This window comes from Cottoperca gobio, chromosome 10 (genome assembly GCF_900634415.1).
Source record: "Cottoperca gobio chromosome 10, fCotGob3.1, whole genome shotgun sequence".
In the NCBI taxonomy this organism is placed as follows: Eukaryota; Metazoa; Chordata; class Actinopteri; order Perciformes; family Bovichtidae; genus Cottoperca; species Cottoperca gobio.
The window spans coordinates 11,421,049-11,437,242 of NC_041364.1; the positions used below are offsets into that span (position 1 = coordinate 11,421,049).

General features: G+C 40.3%; 3 protein-coding genes across 3 annotated transcripts; 1 reads left to right on the forward strand and 2 right to left on the reverse strand.

Moving 5' to 3' along the window:
- Positions 1–2,522: 2,522 nt before the first annotated feature.
- eef1g (eukaryotic translation elongation factor 1 gamma) lies at positions 2,523–8,777 on the reverse strand. The gene is made up of 10 exons (XM_029441241.1): positions 8,683–8,777; positions 7,639–7,797; positions 7,351–7,414; positions 6,817–6,959; positions 6,470–6,613; positions 6,229–6,358; positions 5,394–5,598; positions 4,416–4,588; positions 3,511–3,635; positions 2,523–3,079 (listed from the first exon to the last, which is right to left on the reverse strand). The coding sequence occupies exons 1-10, from the start codon at positions 8,692–8,694 to the stop codon at positions 2,921–2,923; spliced, it is 1,314 nt and encodes a 437-aa protein (XP_029297101.1). The 5' UTR covers positions 8,695–8,777; the 3' UTR covers positions 2,523–2,920.
- Positions 8,778–8,918: 141 nt separating this feature from the next.
- On the reverse strand, positions 8,919–12,118 carry polr2g (RNA polymerase II subunit G). The gene is made up of 8 exons (XM_029441243.1): positions 11,964–12,118; positions 11,533–11,642; positions 10,793–10,952; positions 10,281–10,331; positions 10,120–10,185; positions 9,654–9,725; positions 9,474–9,507; positions 8,919–9,237 (listed from the first exon to the last, which is right to left on the reverse strand). Exons 1-8 carry the CDS (start codon positions 11,973–11,975, stop codon positions 9,224–9,226), a joined length of 519 nt encoding a protein of 172 aa, XP_029297103.1. The 5' UTR covers positions 11,976–12,118; the 3' UTR covers positions 8,919–9,223.
- A 262-nt stretch (positions 12,119–12,380) lies between these two features.
- LOC115014420 (uncharacterized) lies at positions 12,381–15,648 on the forward strand. Its single transcript, XM_029441242.1, has 5 exons — positions 12,381–12,742; positions 12,820–12,984; positions 13,074–13,173; positions 14,490–14,620; positions 14,825–15,648. The coding sequence occupies exons 1-5, from the start codon at positions 12,689–12,691 to the stop codon at positions 15,113–15,115; spliced, it is 741 nt and encodes a 246-aa protein (XP_029297102.1). The 5' UTR covers positions 12,381–12,688; the 3' UTR covers positions 15,116–15,648.
- Positions 15,649–16,194: the final 546 nt, after the last annotated feature.

The following is a 16,194-nucleotide window of genomic DNA, read 5'->3' on the forward strand; positions in this document are numbered from 1 at the left end:
ACCAAAACGCTAAACCAGTAGAAGAACTTCTTTAGCAATAGCATCTACAATGTATTGATCTTATTTAGAGAACACTTTGTTGGATTTCAGCCTCAGACTCCCCATTGTTAGCTTTTCACCTCGCTGTTCCAAGCCCCCCACCGGCCGCCTCACTCTTTTCCAGATGTGTGTCTTGCACCACCAGATGCTCAGCACATGCATACCATGCCTAAAGCTCATACGGGGGACTGACAGCTACACAGGGACCTTGTGTGGTGAAACAATACAGCCTCTCTCTGTGTTCCTCCCTCGCCAGCACTCCTCAATGCTGCAACTGCTTTTAACTAAACCCCCCCCCCCCCCCCACCACCACCACCACCTCGTGCACGGACATAGAAAAATGTCCAGAGAGGAAGAGAGGAAGGAAAAAGAAGTAGTGAGTGTGTGGGGGGGGGGGGGGAGGAAGGTTGGCAGGGCTGGAAATGTTGCTGTTGGCATGAAACTGCGTATTGTTCTTGTGGCTGGCTTTAGTTGAGCTTTTTAACTCTGAAGTAACTAAACACAAATAAGGACCAGAATATAGTATGGACTTAATATTGCTGCCATTGCGTAACTTACCTCAAGAGGCTTAAAACTGTGTGTGTTCTCCTGACATTCATTTCATATTTGATTACATGATGAAAAGCGTTTTCAAACACCACTCCTTCAGCAATCGAAGGGTTAGCCATCAGCAGTGTTGTAACTGCTGCAACGCTATGGGTGAAGTTGAAGTTATTTGCTCAAGTTACAGCCCTCTTCCACCACGATCCACAGGATGGGTGAGTCATGTGTTCAAGGACTTGGGCGCTTGGCTGTTGTGGGAACATTTCCATTTTCTGATTTCCATGAGACCGCAGAACAATCTAAAATGGCCTCCTTGATTCAACACGAAGATGGTTGCGCCAAATTTAACTTGAATCACGCTTAGTAGGTTGGAAAAAATGACACATCTGACTCATGCAAGGATGAGATTATTTTCTTGTGCATCTCTCGTGTGTGTGTGTGTGTGTGTGTGTCAGAGAAAAACAGATCCACCCAAGATTTTAACACATTAAGTGATTGAACTAGGGTTGATTGTGCATTATACATTAATCAACATCTCAAGACCGACATTCAAACAGGATGTGAATCCTTATGAATGCAATTTTGATTCAATATATGGGCTGGTCCAGGTGTCCTATTTTACCTGCGGCTATTAGCTCAAAGAGTCCCCAAACAAAGAAATCAGTTATAGCAGAAGTGAAAGGATAAGCCAGGTGTGGGAACAGTCAAAGATACAAACCTCGATATGGTTGGGTGTGTCCGATTCAAACAAATGATTCGTCTTCACTGTCCAACATGAACTCTACCACACAGGAAAGAAAAATCATATGAAGCTTCACAAATGTTTTCCTCAATCATTAGGAAGAAAAGGAAATGAAAGAATGGAAAGTTTGCAGTGAAGTTTAGTTTTCAATTGAAGCTTTTAGTCTGACGTGAGAAGAATGGCTGAAAGTATGTATGCACAGGAAATGGCTTTAAGCAGTCAATTTCTTTTAATGGGAACAGTTTCTTTTTTAACGATACCAACTTGCAGAAGTAGGCACCCGAAAGAATAGCATTTCTGCATTTTAGTAGGGTGTGGTCAAACCACATATTTTTATATCTGCCTAGGAAATAAATAAGTTGCGTTTGCAGGATACTGTATGTATGTCCGTGAATTTATTAAATGGTAATTCTTCTGGACTCATTGTAGGATTTTCCCCTTTCAATGCTGATTTCTAACGTATGTATGTATTCTTATATGAACCTGAGTTGATTTAACTCAAGGTTTTTGGTAATATACAAAGCTAAATGTGGTCTGACAGGGAAATAAAAAGCACAAGTTTTATGTTAGAGACCTTTGGCCTTGTATAAGACATTGTTTTTAGAGGGCCTCCAAGTGGATATTCTTTTCACATTAGTTTCAGGCTTCCTCTACGTGGGGAAACACCAGAAACATCAAAACAAGAACCCATAGTTTAAAGCAGACGACATTCTTGACTTGGATTGGGAAAACCACAGAACACAGCCCAGACTTCTTTTAGATGCTCCCAATTCAACAGCATTCCAATGTGAAGTCTTTGCCTGCCCCCTGCTGGAATAAGAAAACACTGCACCATCAGCTGAACCTTTAGGTTTAACAGTTGTTCCTCTACAGACTAATGCAAGTGTTCTAAACAAAAAAAGTTTCCCAGTCAGGATGCATGACACGGAGAACTCACATCAGCAGGATGTGTGGAACAAATGTCTAGTATCTTCTATTGCGAGCCACTAGTGTTACAGTAATTCAACAAAGCTAAAAGGCTGTTTCACTGACCTCTTCTGGTTAAAAGGTTCAACTGACTCATCAACAACCACACCCAGCATTAACATTGGGTGTGGTCAGAAGTGTTAACTGTTGAATCATACAACAGGGATGTCAACTGTTAAAGAAACGTGACTGTAGCAAGGTGTACCACAAAAAAACGAAAACACGATTTGACTGCTTTTGTATTGCTCTTTCAAGTCTGTTTATTGATCATTGTGTAAACCAAACAAATGGTTTTACCCATTACCATATCATGTGTTGCTTTTCTGGGTGATACTGACTGGGAAAAGATAGAGGAAATTAAATGCATTTGTAGAAGGGTAACCACACAAAACTTGAACAAAGACTGAAGTCAGACCACAAATATCAAATCCCATAGATTGCATTGTGGAAAATGCTTTATTTCGCAGGTCAAACAAAAAACCAGTTTGGGCCACTGAGACAATTCACTCTTGTCTTCAAACACTGTCAATCTTGCAGTAAAGTAAGCACGTGGTGGCTGAAAGTCAATAGGTTTTAAGTGCTGGAACGCAGAAGCGAAGAGGACTTTCTTCCGACTGTCCCAGTGTCCTCTCACTTGAAGATCTTGCCCTGGTTGAAGGCTTTACCCACATGCTTAAAGTCTCCCTCCCAGGAAAAGTACTCCTTTACCATGGTCTTGCACTCCTCGCTGTTGGAATCCAGCTTGCGCCACTCGTATGACTCGTAATCAATTTGCCAGTCTGAAGACAACTAAAAGGGAATAAAAATACATAATTTGAATGTGAGTGCATTACCTTGGGCTCAAATGACAGCAGTGCAGACATCTTTTAACCGTTTAGTTCTTGCATATCTTGTGCCCATAGCATGAACCAGCCTATTACTCATTGACAAGAGTTGACTGGGATGAACATGGTCTCAGGTTTCTCTTCCCCCGTCAGATTAAGATTTTGTGCCATAATTGGACACCACCTTGCCCAGACAGGGGACTTCCTTTAACTCTCAGATGCGTCTCTACTAACCCACATTCGTCACTCAGAAAACATCTGTTAATGTTAAGCTGAAGTATTTTATATAGTGACTTTACACAAATTACAGTCCAAATCTAAACATGCTAGATGTTGCGTGGGATGTTATCAGGTCAGAACATCGTGGAATGCGTGTTTTCCCATTTCAAAACTTACAGGGAAGGCGAGGTCCTGGCCTCTGAGGATCCAGATGCCTGAGATGATGCTGTCGTTGTTGGTGCCAGACAAGACGACACTGGCGAACGCATTCTTTCTGAGTTTGTCCAGGCGCTGGAACATACCTGTTAACATGAAGGGGGTTGAGACATTTTAACACTCAATCGTAACAAAAAGTCATACATAATGAATTGTGCTCGACACATTGAACACTAGGCAAAGTTAATCTGGATGATACACAGCAACTTCATGAGTCACAAATCTAAAAAAAACACATGTAATTTTAGCCCCCTACGGTCAGTCTTCTTACTGTGCCCATAGCATGAACCAGCCTATTACTCATTGACAAGAGTTGACTGGGATGAACATGGTCTCAGGTTTCTCTTCCCCCGTCAGATTAAGACTTTGTGCCATAACTGGACACCGCCTTGCCCAGACAGGGGACCATATGCTTTCCCCAAAGAGGAGTTTCTTTATTGGAGTAGCCTATAAGCTCGTCTCTGTCAGACAACTTTTGAGAAGCAGCTGTATTAAAAATCGAATTATTCCCTAGACAAGCACAGGCTTGAGCAGCGACCCAACCTTGTTTAATTTATCTTTAGTTATGTATTGTGAGCATGACCTTAAAACCAAAGGTTGTGCTACAGCTGCCGAAATATGGGTCAAATCCCCCCGGAAACAGGTTTATGTCACTAAATAATCTACACACTAGGCCTCCAGTTGATGTTCAATAATTCTACAAACCTAAACTACATTACTTTAAAATAATTTACCATGAACACTTGAGTATGAATTGATTCACATTGTGTTTACAAAAACTATATGTTAGGGTTGGGTCAAAGAACAACAACAAGTATGTAGGGTTAGTCAAAGTGTTGGGTAAAGTGGCAGCTGCCTAGTCTCACCTGTGATAAGGTTGCAGCTTTTGAAGGCGAGTGTAAGCTCGTTGGAGTATTTGTACTGGCTGTACCAGATGGAGTATCCCTCCTTGTCAAAGTGCTCCCAGAAGTGGGGAATGGCTACGGTCAGGGTGTCCTCGTTGGAATACTTTCTCTTGAACTCGTCCATGACAAATGGGCTAAAAAGAAAGGGAGAAAGATTAGGTCACATAAATCTGCTTTCTGTGTATGTAGTGTAAAGACAAGGTGTGGAAATTAGGCAAATGTCATAAATGATATGGCCAGACATGCAAGTTTGGTTTAACTGTAGCAAACTTCATGTGTGACGTGTAATTTGAAAAGAAAAAAAAGGTGAAAGATGCCACTTGCTACCTTAAAATTTAAAGACTACATTACAGGAAGTACAAAGTCCAATTGGAGCAATACAAACTACTTACACAACCTAGCCCATCTTACATAGTAATGTTTTAATACCCCAAGATCAACTTTAGATCTTGAGGTTTATTCTGGTATGTGCCCATAGCATGAACCAGCCTATTACTCATTGACAAGAGTTGACTGGGATGAACATGGTCTCAGGTTTCTCTTCCCCCGTCAGATTAAGACTTTGTGCCATAACTGGACACCGCCTTGCCCAGACAGGGGGCCATATGCTTTCCCCAAAGAGGAGTATCTTTATTGGAGTAGCCTATAAGCTCGTCTCTGTCAGACAACTTTTGAGAAGGAGCAGCTATGGTATTAAAAATCTAATTATTTCCTAGACAAGCACAGGCTTGCGCAGCGACCCAACCTTGTTTAATTTATCTTTAATTATGCATTGTGAGCATGATCTTAAAACCAAAGGTTGTGACATTTCTGTAGGAAAACATGCAGACTATTGGCTCCATTGTACATGGTTGGCCACTGTCGATATACAAGTTGGTATCAGAAAAATTAAAATGCAAACGAATGCCTTAGACAAGGAAAGCATAAAGATATGTTTACCTCTTTGGCAGGTGTGCAAAGGGGTCCTTGGTTTTGGGCTCAGCGGCCAACACAGCATCACAGTCGTCGATCTCCTCTTCTGGAGCAGGCTTCTTCTCTTCCTTCTTCTTTTCTTTCTTCTCCTGGGGCTTGGCTGCCTCTTTTCCGGCCTTCTCCTTCTTGGGAGGGGCATCTTTCTTGGGCTGCATCTCAGCAAACTTCTTGGCTGGAGAATCAAAAACAAAAACATGTTTTCTGTTAAATGTTCCAAATAGCTGAACTCATAACCTGTATAGTAAATGTGTCTTATAGAGTAACATGTCAGTTCAGGTCTTAACCAGACATTAACAGACAACATTTAAAGTACATTTTAGTTATTGGATATCTTGTGCCCATAGCATGAACCAGCCTATTACTCATTGACAAGAGTTGACTGGGATGAACATGGTCTCAGGTTTCTCTTCCCCCGTCAGATTAAGACTTTGTGCCATAACTGGACACCGCCTTGCCCAGACAGGGGGCCATATGCTTTCCTCAAAGAGGGGAGTTTTCTTTCAGTCTAGTTCTTTGGAGATGAATTGTGAAATATTTGAGGAAATTTGCTCCTTTAAAAAACCCCAAAAAGGAATTATGTTCCTGAAAGTAGCGTTTCCTTTACATTGTTTCACTTGAACAAATAGCAATTTGTCAAATGACATGTAGTTATTTTTGTGCAATCCTCAAATTAAAGACAACTGCAGTGTTAACAAAAAGGCAAGCGCATGTCTAATTTCATCCTTTAAATTAGACAGTATGCTCCAACAGCCAGCTTCATACTCAATATGCACATCTTCTAATCTCATTGATGCTGACTCACCATCAAACTGGGCCATCTTTTCACACATCTTGACCTCTCCAAGGACAGCCTTGAACTGGGGCTGGTTGACACAGGTAGCAAACCAGCGAGTCACGTTGGGGTAAGGCTGACGGAAAGAAGGCTCAAGGACCTACATATGAGAGAGGCGTGTTAGGGCGTTGTGGAGAGTATTTGGACCCCAAATATTAGTAAGTGTTGCTCTATGGAGAATATAGTCTTTAACATCATATGCATGTCAAACCTGTTTGTAGAGCCAGATCATAGAGCAGGCCACAGTGATGTCAGCCAGGCTGATCCTCTCTCCCACCAGGAAGGTGCGCGTGTTCAAGTGTTGGTTCAGCACTGTAAGGGCCCTCTTCACATCCTCCTTTGCTTGCTCTGTGGCCTGGACAGACCCAGACAGAAGAATGACTATGCAGAATTACACAACATATAAACCGTATATTGACCGGTACTGCATGGTCAAGTGCCAAGTCTCAACTGATGGGTGTCACACTCTGGCCAGCTGGAAATGGCACTCACCTTCCACCGCTGCTACCAAATAATCACTTAAGTCTTTACTCGACCAGAAAATGCTGAGGTGCAAACCTGCTTGTTGAACTGCATGATTCCCAGAGTGGGGAAAACCCATGCGCTGGCTGGAGGGATGATCTCAGAGTCAGCAAAGCTCACCCACTGAAGCACCTGGGCTGCGGCCTGGGGAGTGGCACCACGCAGGGCATCATTGCTCACTGTGGTTGAGGTTGAAAGTGTTAAAAGAAATCAAAAAATAATCATTTGAAATCACACCAGTTATAGATTGTAGAATGTTTTATAATAGATATCAAATATAGAAATTAAAGTGTAGCATATAGTGGAACAGATATTTCCAACAGACCTGTCCATCAGGTATAACTTTTAATAGTTGTATTCCATTTAGGTGTGCCATGACAGATGTACTACACATGCTAGTGCACAGTAACCTGAGAATTTTATCATGGCGTGCCACAAATTCTAGACGGGCATTTCCAACTGGTCTAGAATTTGTGGCATGCCATGATTAATTTCACAATTCAAGAATCTAGGTAAACAAATAAATATTTTGTACGAGCACCTAAATAGGGTGCTGAATGTTAGACTTACAGAAATGAGCAATGGCATTACTCTCAAACAGACAGAAACCGTCATCTCCCTGGTAGGCAGGTACCTACAAAACAATGGCAGAATTCAAGTTAACACATGTAGCATGTTTCTATCCAGAACATGAGATGTTTGTTACACACGTGTTGTTGTCAAACTGGTTAAGCATTTAAACTTAAAACACATTTTATTATTTAAGGAAATTTAAATGTGCAACATTCATGGTTGCCATTGAAACAAGAGCTATAATGAAGAACTAAGGTCTTACAAGCCAAGCATAATGGCACTAACCTTGCCCAGAGGGAAGTTGTTGAGGAAGGCAGGGCTACGGTTTGTCTGCCCAAAGGTGAAGGCAGGGGAGTTGCTGGCGACTTTGACGCGAGCCCCACTGTACTGGGCTGCAATCTGGGCCTTGAAGGCCCGCCAGTTCTCTGGGTATGTGTACAGAGTCTGAAATAGAGAAGAGAAAACACTGAGATTATTTATTTAATCAAACATCCCATTTGAACACACATTTGCAGTTTTGCTAAGAGGTTAGCAAGAATGGTGTCGTGGCTTCTCGTATGGTACAAAGAAAATACCCATGTTGTCCTTGTAATGTCGTTCTTTTTATTTTTAAAAGACGCTGTGAAATATCTACAAAAAGACAATGGCGAGTAAAGCCACACATCGAGTGTCGGTGAGATTGCTTGGTCTGACTCAAATCAATGGGGCCATCTAAAATCTAGATTGACCATTTAAAATGTACACGTCAGGAATAGGAGCAATGCGGACCTGCTGGGGTATAGCATAGTTAAATAGGAATGCAGTCAACCACGGCCAAAATATACATTTTTTAAACAACTACACGTCAGCATTACGCTATATTCACGTGGCTTCCAGCTCGTTTTAAATGCTAACGGGTGCCAGCTATCATTACCGGTATGATGGCCCGATCGCTTTCGTTTGAACAGCTGTATACCGAGCCGCTATAGACAAAGTCAAATACAGGAAAAGGACATAAGGACCAACATTAAGCGAAAACACCTCCAAATACAACAGCAAGTTTTCCCAGCTTGAATGTAGCAACGGTAACGTGGCACAAACCTGGGCCAGAAGAGGTGCGTCATTCACCGTGAATGCAACGTCAGGATAGCAAAAAGCTAACCGTAGTTTGTATGAACAATGAATGAAATTCTTCGGAAATAACACCAATAACGGCTACTTAACAGGTCGAAAGTATAGTTTACGTGCAAATGTACTCAAAACTAGCACGGATGGGCCTGATTTAAGGCAGATTGCAACAGGAAAGATAAATGAAAACCCCCAAAATAGCAGTCTTTCCATTTTACTCACCCCTGCCGCCATCTTCAGGACGAGAGAAAGAAAGACCCAGCGCTCCGCTGACGTATTTACGGCCACCAGTCGTGCGCGCCCCTGAAATTTCCGCGTTCACGTGTCGCATCATTGTTCACAGAGACGGTTCTCTAATGTTACGTGTACAAGTCTCTTTGCACATTAATAAAGATCACTGCTTTGACGAGATATTAACATACAGTGACATTTAAAAGATGAAAAAGCATACAAAGATATAACAACAAATAAAATATTTTATTACAGTCCGCATACAAAAAAAAACAATAGTCAAGACAGAAATGGGGAATTCTACATGAGTAAAAATAATGTGTACTGCTTCTGCATTGTATGCCCTCTTGCTATGCATTTAGCAATCATTCTCCTGCATTTCCTTTGAATCTTACACCAGTTCTAATAAAAACAAATTGTCATAATGTCGCTATAGGGCTTTTCCTGTGTAAAAAAATATTGATTTTGACATAGAAATAGCTAGGCTACTACATAAAATGTTCCATGTGAAATGTGCTCCCTCTAGGGCGAATCAGCTCACAAGACCTGGAAATAAAGTAAAGAAGGCAAGTTCAACAATCAATCATAAAAGAGAAAATAAAAAAACATAACTCAACTCAGCTCGTACGCCGCATAAAACTGTTCCATCGCAACCAGTTACTAAATTGAATCAATACAACGTTTTCCTTATTTTCCTATAATTTGACATCTATGTAAGAAATGGTTTCAGTTAAGGCCCATCTAACAACCACTTATATGACAATGTTATTTGTAAAACTCACCCAGATAATCATCCATGAGAGATCCAATCGCAAACTGAAAAAACAAGGGAAAGAGCTTGTTTTTAACTTAATGTAAACTAACATACAGTACATCACTTCTATACACTACTGTGTAACATATGAGATATAGGGAGTTTTGCATATGGGGAGGAGAAGAGGAGGAAAAAAGAAAACACTTACAATGTCATTCTTGTCCACTCTTGTTCCCACAATCTTTAGCCGGATCTCATCATCTTGTTGGATCACAATGTCCTTGAAAAGGAGAAGAAAAACATCCTTAAATGCAAGACAGAAATTATGACATTATGCTTTATGTTCCACTCTTGCCTTCTTTTATTTCCTGAAAATACCCTCTTGAACACCAGTGTTAATAGAGTTACCTGGATTGTTACATGTATTCATTATACATACATATATATATATATATATATATATATATATATATATATATATATATATATATATATATATATATATATATATATATATATATATATATATATATATATATATTATTTAAGTCGTCAAAGACAAAGGGATGAAATTATCTGGTGATCATCAGATTTCTTCAATAAACCCTTTTGTGTAATCTTGTAATTTCTTTAATCTCCGGCTGGTACTAAGAAAAAACAATGGATATTCTTACCTCATCAACAGTCTTATAACAGGGAGGATTGGAGTTGGGGTCAAACTCCATTTCTGAGGGGATGGACTGCAAAAACAAAGTTTTTTGTAAGATAAAGATAATATAAATTAAAAAGTGTATTAAAGCCTACCAATAACCATAATTATGTTAAACTGACTCACATGGCGAGAGATGAAGCAAGACATGGGACCAATTTCTGTGAACAATCCAACCTGAAGAAAACAGAAAAAATATCATTTGAAAAGACGACACAAAAGAAAATTTCCATTATAGGTTATTCAATACTTTCAACACATCAACTACTACAAAAGCATAAACTCTTCACTGGAAGAACATTTATTTTGATGAAGATGTGCCCTATAACAGTAAAGAATGTCATTGGCCAATAAATAACACAGGCATGTCTTGTACAATCATCTTTGTCACGTTATCTTTATCATTAATTATTTATATCACAAAGCATCTCGTTTTACTTTTTAATGACATAGTTTTAGTTGGAAAACATATGTAAACATGAGTTTTAGCCATTAAAATAACCAGTTACAATACTGTGCAGATGTTTTATAGGTAAATGTACACACTTTGGATATTACAAATTGTTATTGAGCAGTGCAGTGTCAAGATGAGGTATTCTATTAGAAACATGTCATGTGTTATGTCAGATTTGACTCACCTTGTTAACCTGAGTGACCACAGCGTCAACCACCTCCCCTTTAAATGGGCGGAACACAATGGCCTTGTACTTGACTGGGTAGAGGACAAATCCTCTCCCTGGCTGGATTACACCTGCCCCGATGTTGTCAATGGTAGTGACTGCGATGACAAAGCCATACCTGAAGGAAAGACAAACATAAATAAATGACATGTACATGTGCATGCAGGAATAACAATGCAAAGTTAAGGACTTTGTTATGCATGTTTATACTGTCATGATGACCTAAAGGGCATAACAAATACTGGACCTGACATGTTGCCTTCAGCTGTGTTTTTCTAAATTGCTAAGTCAAAACTCAGTTTTAAGCAGTTTTCTATAGGCCATACATCAAAATGACTTCAACTTAAATATTCAAAATCATTACATATATTATGGTACAAATAGATCAGACCATCCTTAGGCAAATCATACCAGAATATTGTTATTACTTGATAGTCTATCCCCAATGCAGGAGATGGAAATGCACATTTGTTTATATCTGCCTCTTCCTCTGAAAGTGTGAACCAACATGCATTAGCTCGAAGTTCAATGCACTTTAGTAACATCTGTTTCAACCTAATATATGCAACATGTCCCTGAAATGACAATTGTCCAGTCAAATTACAGCCACTGTGCCATTTGGCTAAGAAACTCAGAAAAGAAAATCTACTTATTTGTATGTAATGGTTTGCATATGATTGAGTCTTGCAGTCACTCACTTGCCAGTGCAGGTACCCTCCACTTCTGTGAAAAGCTTCTGCTTCACGGTGTTGAGGAGGTTAGGGCCAAAATACCGCGGGTGTAGTAATATTTCATGCTCCAAAGAAATCTGAGAACACATAACGACAACGCTTCCGTTGGTACTGTGGGTTACACAATGTAATAGACGTTTTATTGTTTTAAGTTATTATGAACGTGATCTTGCGGGGGCTGCCTCGGTGCATCTAGTTAATAAGAGACAATAGGAAAAACTGGTGGTATTTTTGCATGCCTATAAAATAACAATGCTAAACAATGCGGTGATGATTTAAGAAGTTTTGTTAAACTAATTTAGCTATGCTAACCGATCAAGCTAGGCACACAATTATAAACCAAACACTATTTCTGGCTATTAGCCGTCACATACACGGAAAGTAATACATGTACTTACATGGTAAAACATGTTTGCTTTAATGTTCAAGTCGTAGTCGATTATTGTTCTTGTGTTGATGAATTATCCAAACCGATGAATGAAAATCTGTCGCTCATTCGCGACTAAAGTCATTTCCGGGTCAAGGGGTGTATAGAGGGTTTTTATTGCCCAGGGTTTTGTCTCTTCAGGGAGCATACGAGCCATTTACATGTTACCGTCTATGGAATAATAAATCCAGAGTACTTAGTTCATATTGAGAGACCCTGCACTAACCCCTTTCATATCAAACTTGAATTAAACTATTTATCTTTGGGGCGTGTTGGCTGTAACCTGCATTAAATACAGGCATATAAACAAAGCAACCTTTCCGTAGAAACACTCTCAGTCAACTCTACACTGCCCCCTGGCGGCGAGGAGGAGTAGTGCACGAGGGCGGGCAGACAGCAGGCTCTATGATTGGATTGTTTACTGGATCCTGATATCTGACATATCAACGAAGCACAAACAACACAAACGCTGTCTTGATTATAGGTTTCTGATATAACCCACCACAACAATTGCACAGGCAACGGTTGGACAGTTGGAAAAACTTCTTTTTTTTTAAAACATTAGCAGCAGTAACGTGATACCTCACAGGTATTTGCCTGACTTTACTATTCTGAAAAGACTTGAAACAACCAGAGCTGACTGCAGGAACGCTTCTTCCGCCTGTGCTCCTCTCCTGCACTTCCCAACCAGGAAACATGGCGAGTAACCTCGTCTCGAGGTTATTGCGTCCCCCTGTGTTTACACAGCTGGTAAGTGGTCCAATACGTCTCTACTCTTTTGTAGTCCTGTTTCTGTATGACTCGTGTGACTCCTGTCCTCGGTCCAGGCGTCTCTCCGGTCGTGTTGCGTGTCTCGGGGGAAGGCGGCGTCGGGGATCAGACACTTCTCCAGCAGTGATCCGCCACCGGAGAACATCAGTCGCTATCCAATCCCTTCCAAGAAAGACCTACCTATTGATATAGTGGAGGTAATGGAGGAAGTTGAGTCAAAGGTAAAAACACTAATATACATTTAATCCTACTACACATTGTCACAAGTCTTATTTTACTACCTTCTAATGTCACATTTCCTCCTCCACAGGGAGGCTTTTTGCCCAATGTCTTCAAAACCCTCTCTCATCGACCTGCAGAGTTCAGAGCCTTCTTCGCTTACTACAATGAACTAATGAACAAAGAGACAGGTGTGTGTTTGTGTCTGTTATGTTTCTCAGTGGGGGCAGTAAGTGCAAGTGGTGGTACTCAGGGGTGGTGATAGACTGTATTGACATCCTGAGGACAGCGCTTGGTTCCCTAAGACAGGATAAACATCTAATTCAAATTCAGTAGGCTACTGCTGTGTTTTTGTTTTTTTTAGGGCTGCACTCTATTTGGCTCTTCTGGTTGTGTCATGGACAGATTATGAGACAATGGCACAAACATGTAAGAGGCAACCCAACCTGTCTACATAGGAACAACATACACAAACTTCATTGCTTTTTGCATCGTTTTGCATACACGTGCATGAACGTTTTGTTCATCAGAAGTGACTTGATGGGGGCGTCCCGGTAGCTCAACCGGTAGCACAGGCGTCCCACGGCGGCCACTGGTTTGAGTCCGACCTGTGGCGTTTGCTGTATGTCGTTCCCTCTCTCTCCCCCCTTTCACAATCTGCACTTCTCTATCATAAAGGCATGAAAAGCCCAAAAATATAACTAAAAAAAAAAAAAAAAGAAGTGACTTGATGTGCACTTGTTATAAATAAGTCACCAATGGGGTCTTAAATATATAGCAGAAAAGATGCTGAGTTGGCAATGCTCTTGGCAGGAAGAAGAGATTTTGCCGTCACAACGAGAGGGCCATGATAAAACCGTTGATTGCAATCATTGCAACAAGAGATCTGCAGAGCACATTATGTATTAGGATTTTTTTTCCTTTTAGGTTTTAAACCTCACACTTTTTTTGCTTTCATTTTCTTAAAAAATAAAGAAATAACATGGGTGCTTCGTTAGCCTATGTATAAACCGTGACTTATTGACTAATGTGAAATGTGGACCCTGAGGGTAGACCAATTAAGAATCAGTGGCTTGGAATATGAACAGCTCCCCATTATCATGTTTCAGCTTTTCAGAAGTGAATGATAAAAAAAAAACTCACTCCACTTTAGCTAACTAATGTGTGACTTCACTATCTGGCTTTATTACATGTGTTTAGCCATATTGGCCTCTGAACAACAAAACCATACGCTACAACCTCAGAGGTGTGAATCAAAACCTTTCTCACACCATCTCTACTAAACTGAACATTATAAAATTATTTTTGCACGTTTGTTTTTGGCATTGTGGCCACTTCCTGAATATCATGGAACGGTTCCAAGAGGAAACATGCTCATTTATCTGTACACACCTTTGCTGACTAAAACCAACCAGCTCTGATGATATGTACTTTATATTGTATTGTTGTTGTGTGAATGTGTGTTATTTATTTCATGATTTCATATTAATTTGATAATGTCTTCCAGGTGGATTGACCAAGGCAGATCGTGAGCTGATTGTAGTTGCTACCAGTATCCACAACAAGTGTCTTTACTGTGTGGTATCCCACAGTGCATTGCACCGCATCTACTCTAAGAAACCCACTCTTTCCGATCAGGTACAAGCTTTAATTGATTTTTACTACTTGCTTCTGCTTTGTGTATTATAATACACAATTACTATAGTTGTCACACAAGTGTAGTTAAGTTATACTCGTCATTTTAATCAATCACAGCAAAACAATGTTTTTGTGATTCAAAAAAGTTATTAAATGGCATACATTTTCTGTTTTTTCTAATCCGCTCTCCCTACTTTCACGCAGGTCGTTGTTAGCTATGAAAATGCAGAGCTGTCAGCTCGGGAGCGCACTATGGTGGACTTTGCGATGGCTGTGTGTCGCAGCGATGCCATTACAGAGCAGCATTTCCAGTCTTTGGAGGAAGTTGGCTTTGACCGCGAGGATGCGTGGGACATCGCTGCCATTGCTGCTTTCTTTGCCATGTCCAATCGGCTCGCTCACCTCACCGACATGAGACCAAACTTAGAGTTTTATAACATGGGCCGTATGCCACGGGACAAGAACAAGGACAAAGGGAAAGTGGAAAGAGAATAGCGTACAGACGACATTATCAGATGTCAAGGTGTTATATATTCTTTTAATTTAGAGGTGTGTGTGTGCGTGTGCGTGTGCGTGTGTATTGATGGGGCAGACATGGTTTTGTTGAATCTATATCATTAGTCATTGTGTGTAGCTGTAGTCATATGTCTGCTTATTTACCTTGACATTTTGAATTTTAGGTGACTGGTTGTTCACTAGACACTTGCCATTTGGTGGCGGAAACTCATTTTTTTGCTGCTAGCTGTTGATCATATTTAAATTTCACACTTGTCTTCCATGTTTGCGTCATAACATCTATGAAAAACAATCACATGAAAGTCAAAATCTCATGCCAGCTCTTTATTTCGTTGTTCCCCAGTTGAAAGGGCTCTTTGTTATGATGTGTTGCACAATGCATTGTTATTGTGACTACCAGGAAGGTTTTAAATAAATTACTAGCATTGTAGCGCAGCGATGTAACCCTGTGTTCTAAAGTTTCGAAAGGCATTCCCTTTTACCTACTAAATAAACTACTTTTCCTGATAATATGTAAGATGTGACACTTATCTTTCTGACACTGCCGCTTGGTTTTCTTTGGGAATAATTGATTTATAATAAATCATCTGTATCACAGTTCACTGCTGGAAGGAAAGTCAGTGGTGGGACAGTAAAACATGGAGAAAGCGCATAATATTGGTGAAGTACTGTGTATTACCACCAGGTGGCACCACATCCATTCATTTATTGGAATGGCTTAAATTTACACTTCTAGGCTAGAATTACAATATTGATGTGATCTTATACCCCATACAACCTGCACATATGAGACATACGCCAACACAACATTATAGAGTGGGGAAAAAAAGAAATTTATCAATGAATTCTATTATCAGGATTAGAATCATACATGATCTTAGCTGTAATGTTTGAGTTTATTCACTGGAGATGTCATAAATCACTGTTCCCGATCTAATTTCTGTGTGTTACACAACATTCTCTCACAAAGTTTAATTTTCTCGCAACCTACTTTTAATGCTGACGTCCCTGTGCTGTCTATCATCTGCAGTGATACAAGTCAAACATGACTCCAGGCG

What these genes read in the sequence shown, in the direction of transcription:
- eef1g (XM_029441241.1), bottom strand. An exon ending in TAATGCCATTGCTCATTTCT is followed by an intron (nt 6,960 to 7,350) that starts GTAAGTCTAACA and finishes CCTCAACCACAG; the next exon opens with TGAGCAATGATGCCCTGCGT. An exon ending in TTTGCACACCTGCCAAAGAG is followed by an intron (nt 4,589 to 5,393) that starts GTAAACATATCT and finishes CTTTCTTTTTAG; the next exon opens with CCCATTTGTCATGGACGAGT.
- polr2g (XM_029441243.1), bottom strand. An exon ending in GAGGGTACCTGCACTGGCAA is followed by an intron (nt 10,953 to 11,532) that starts GTGAGTGACTGC and finishes TCTTTCCTTCAG; the next exon opens with GTATGGCTTTGTCATCGCAG. An exon ending in CTTGCTTCATCTCTCGCCAT is followed by an intron (nt 10,186 to 10,280) that starts GTGAGTCAGTTT and finishes TTGTTTTTGCAG; the next exon opens with TCCATCCCCTCAGAAATGGA.
- LOC115014420 (XM_029441242.1), top strand. Translation starts at nt 12,689, where the DNA reads ATGGCGAGTAACCTCGTCTCGAGGTTATTGCGTCCCCCTGTGTTTACA. An exon ending in CCCCTGTGTTTACACAGCTG is followed by an intron (nt 12,743 to 12,819) that starts GTAAGTGGTCCA and finishes TCCTCGGTCCAG; the next exon opens with GCGTCTCTCCGGTCGTGTTG. An exon ending in ACTAATGAACAAAGAGACAG is followed by an intron (nt 13,174 to 14,489) that starts GTGTGTGTTTGT and finishes AATGTCTTCCAG; the next exon opens with GTGGATTGACCAAGGCAGAT.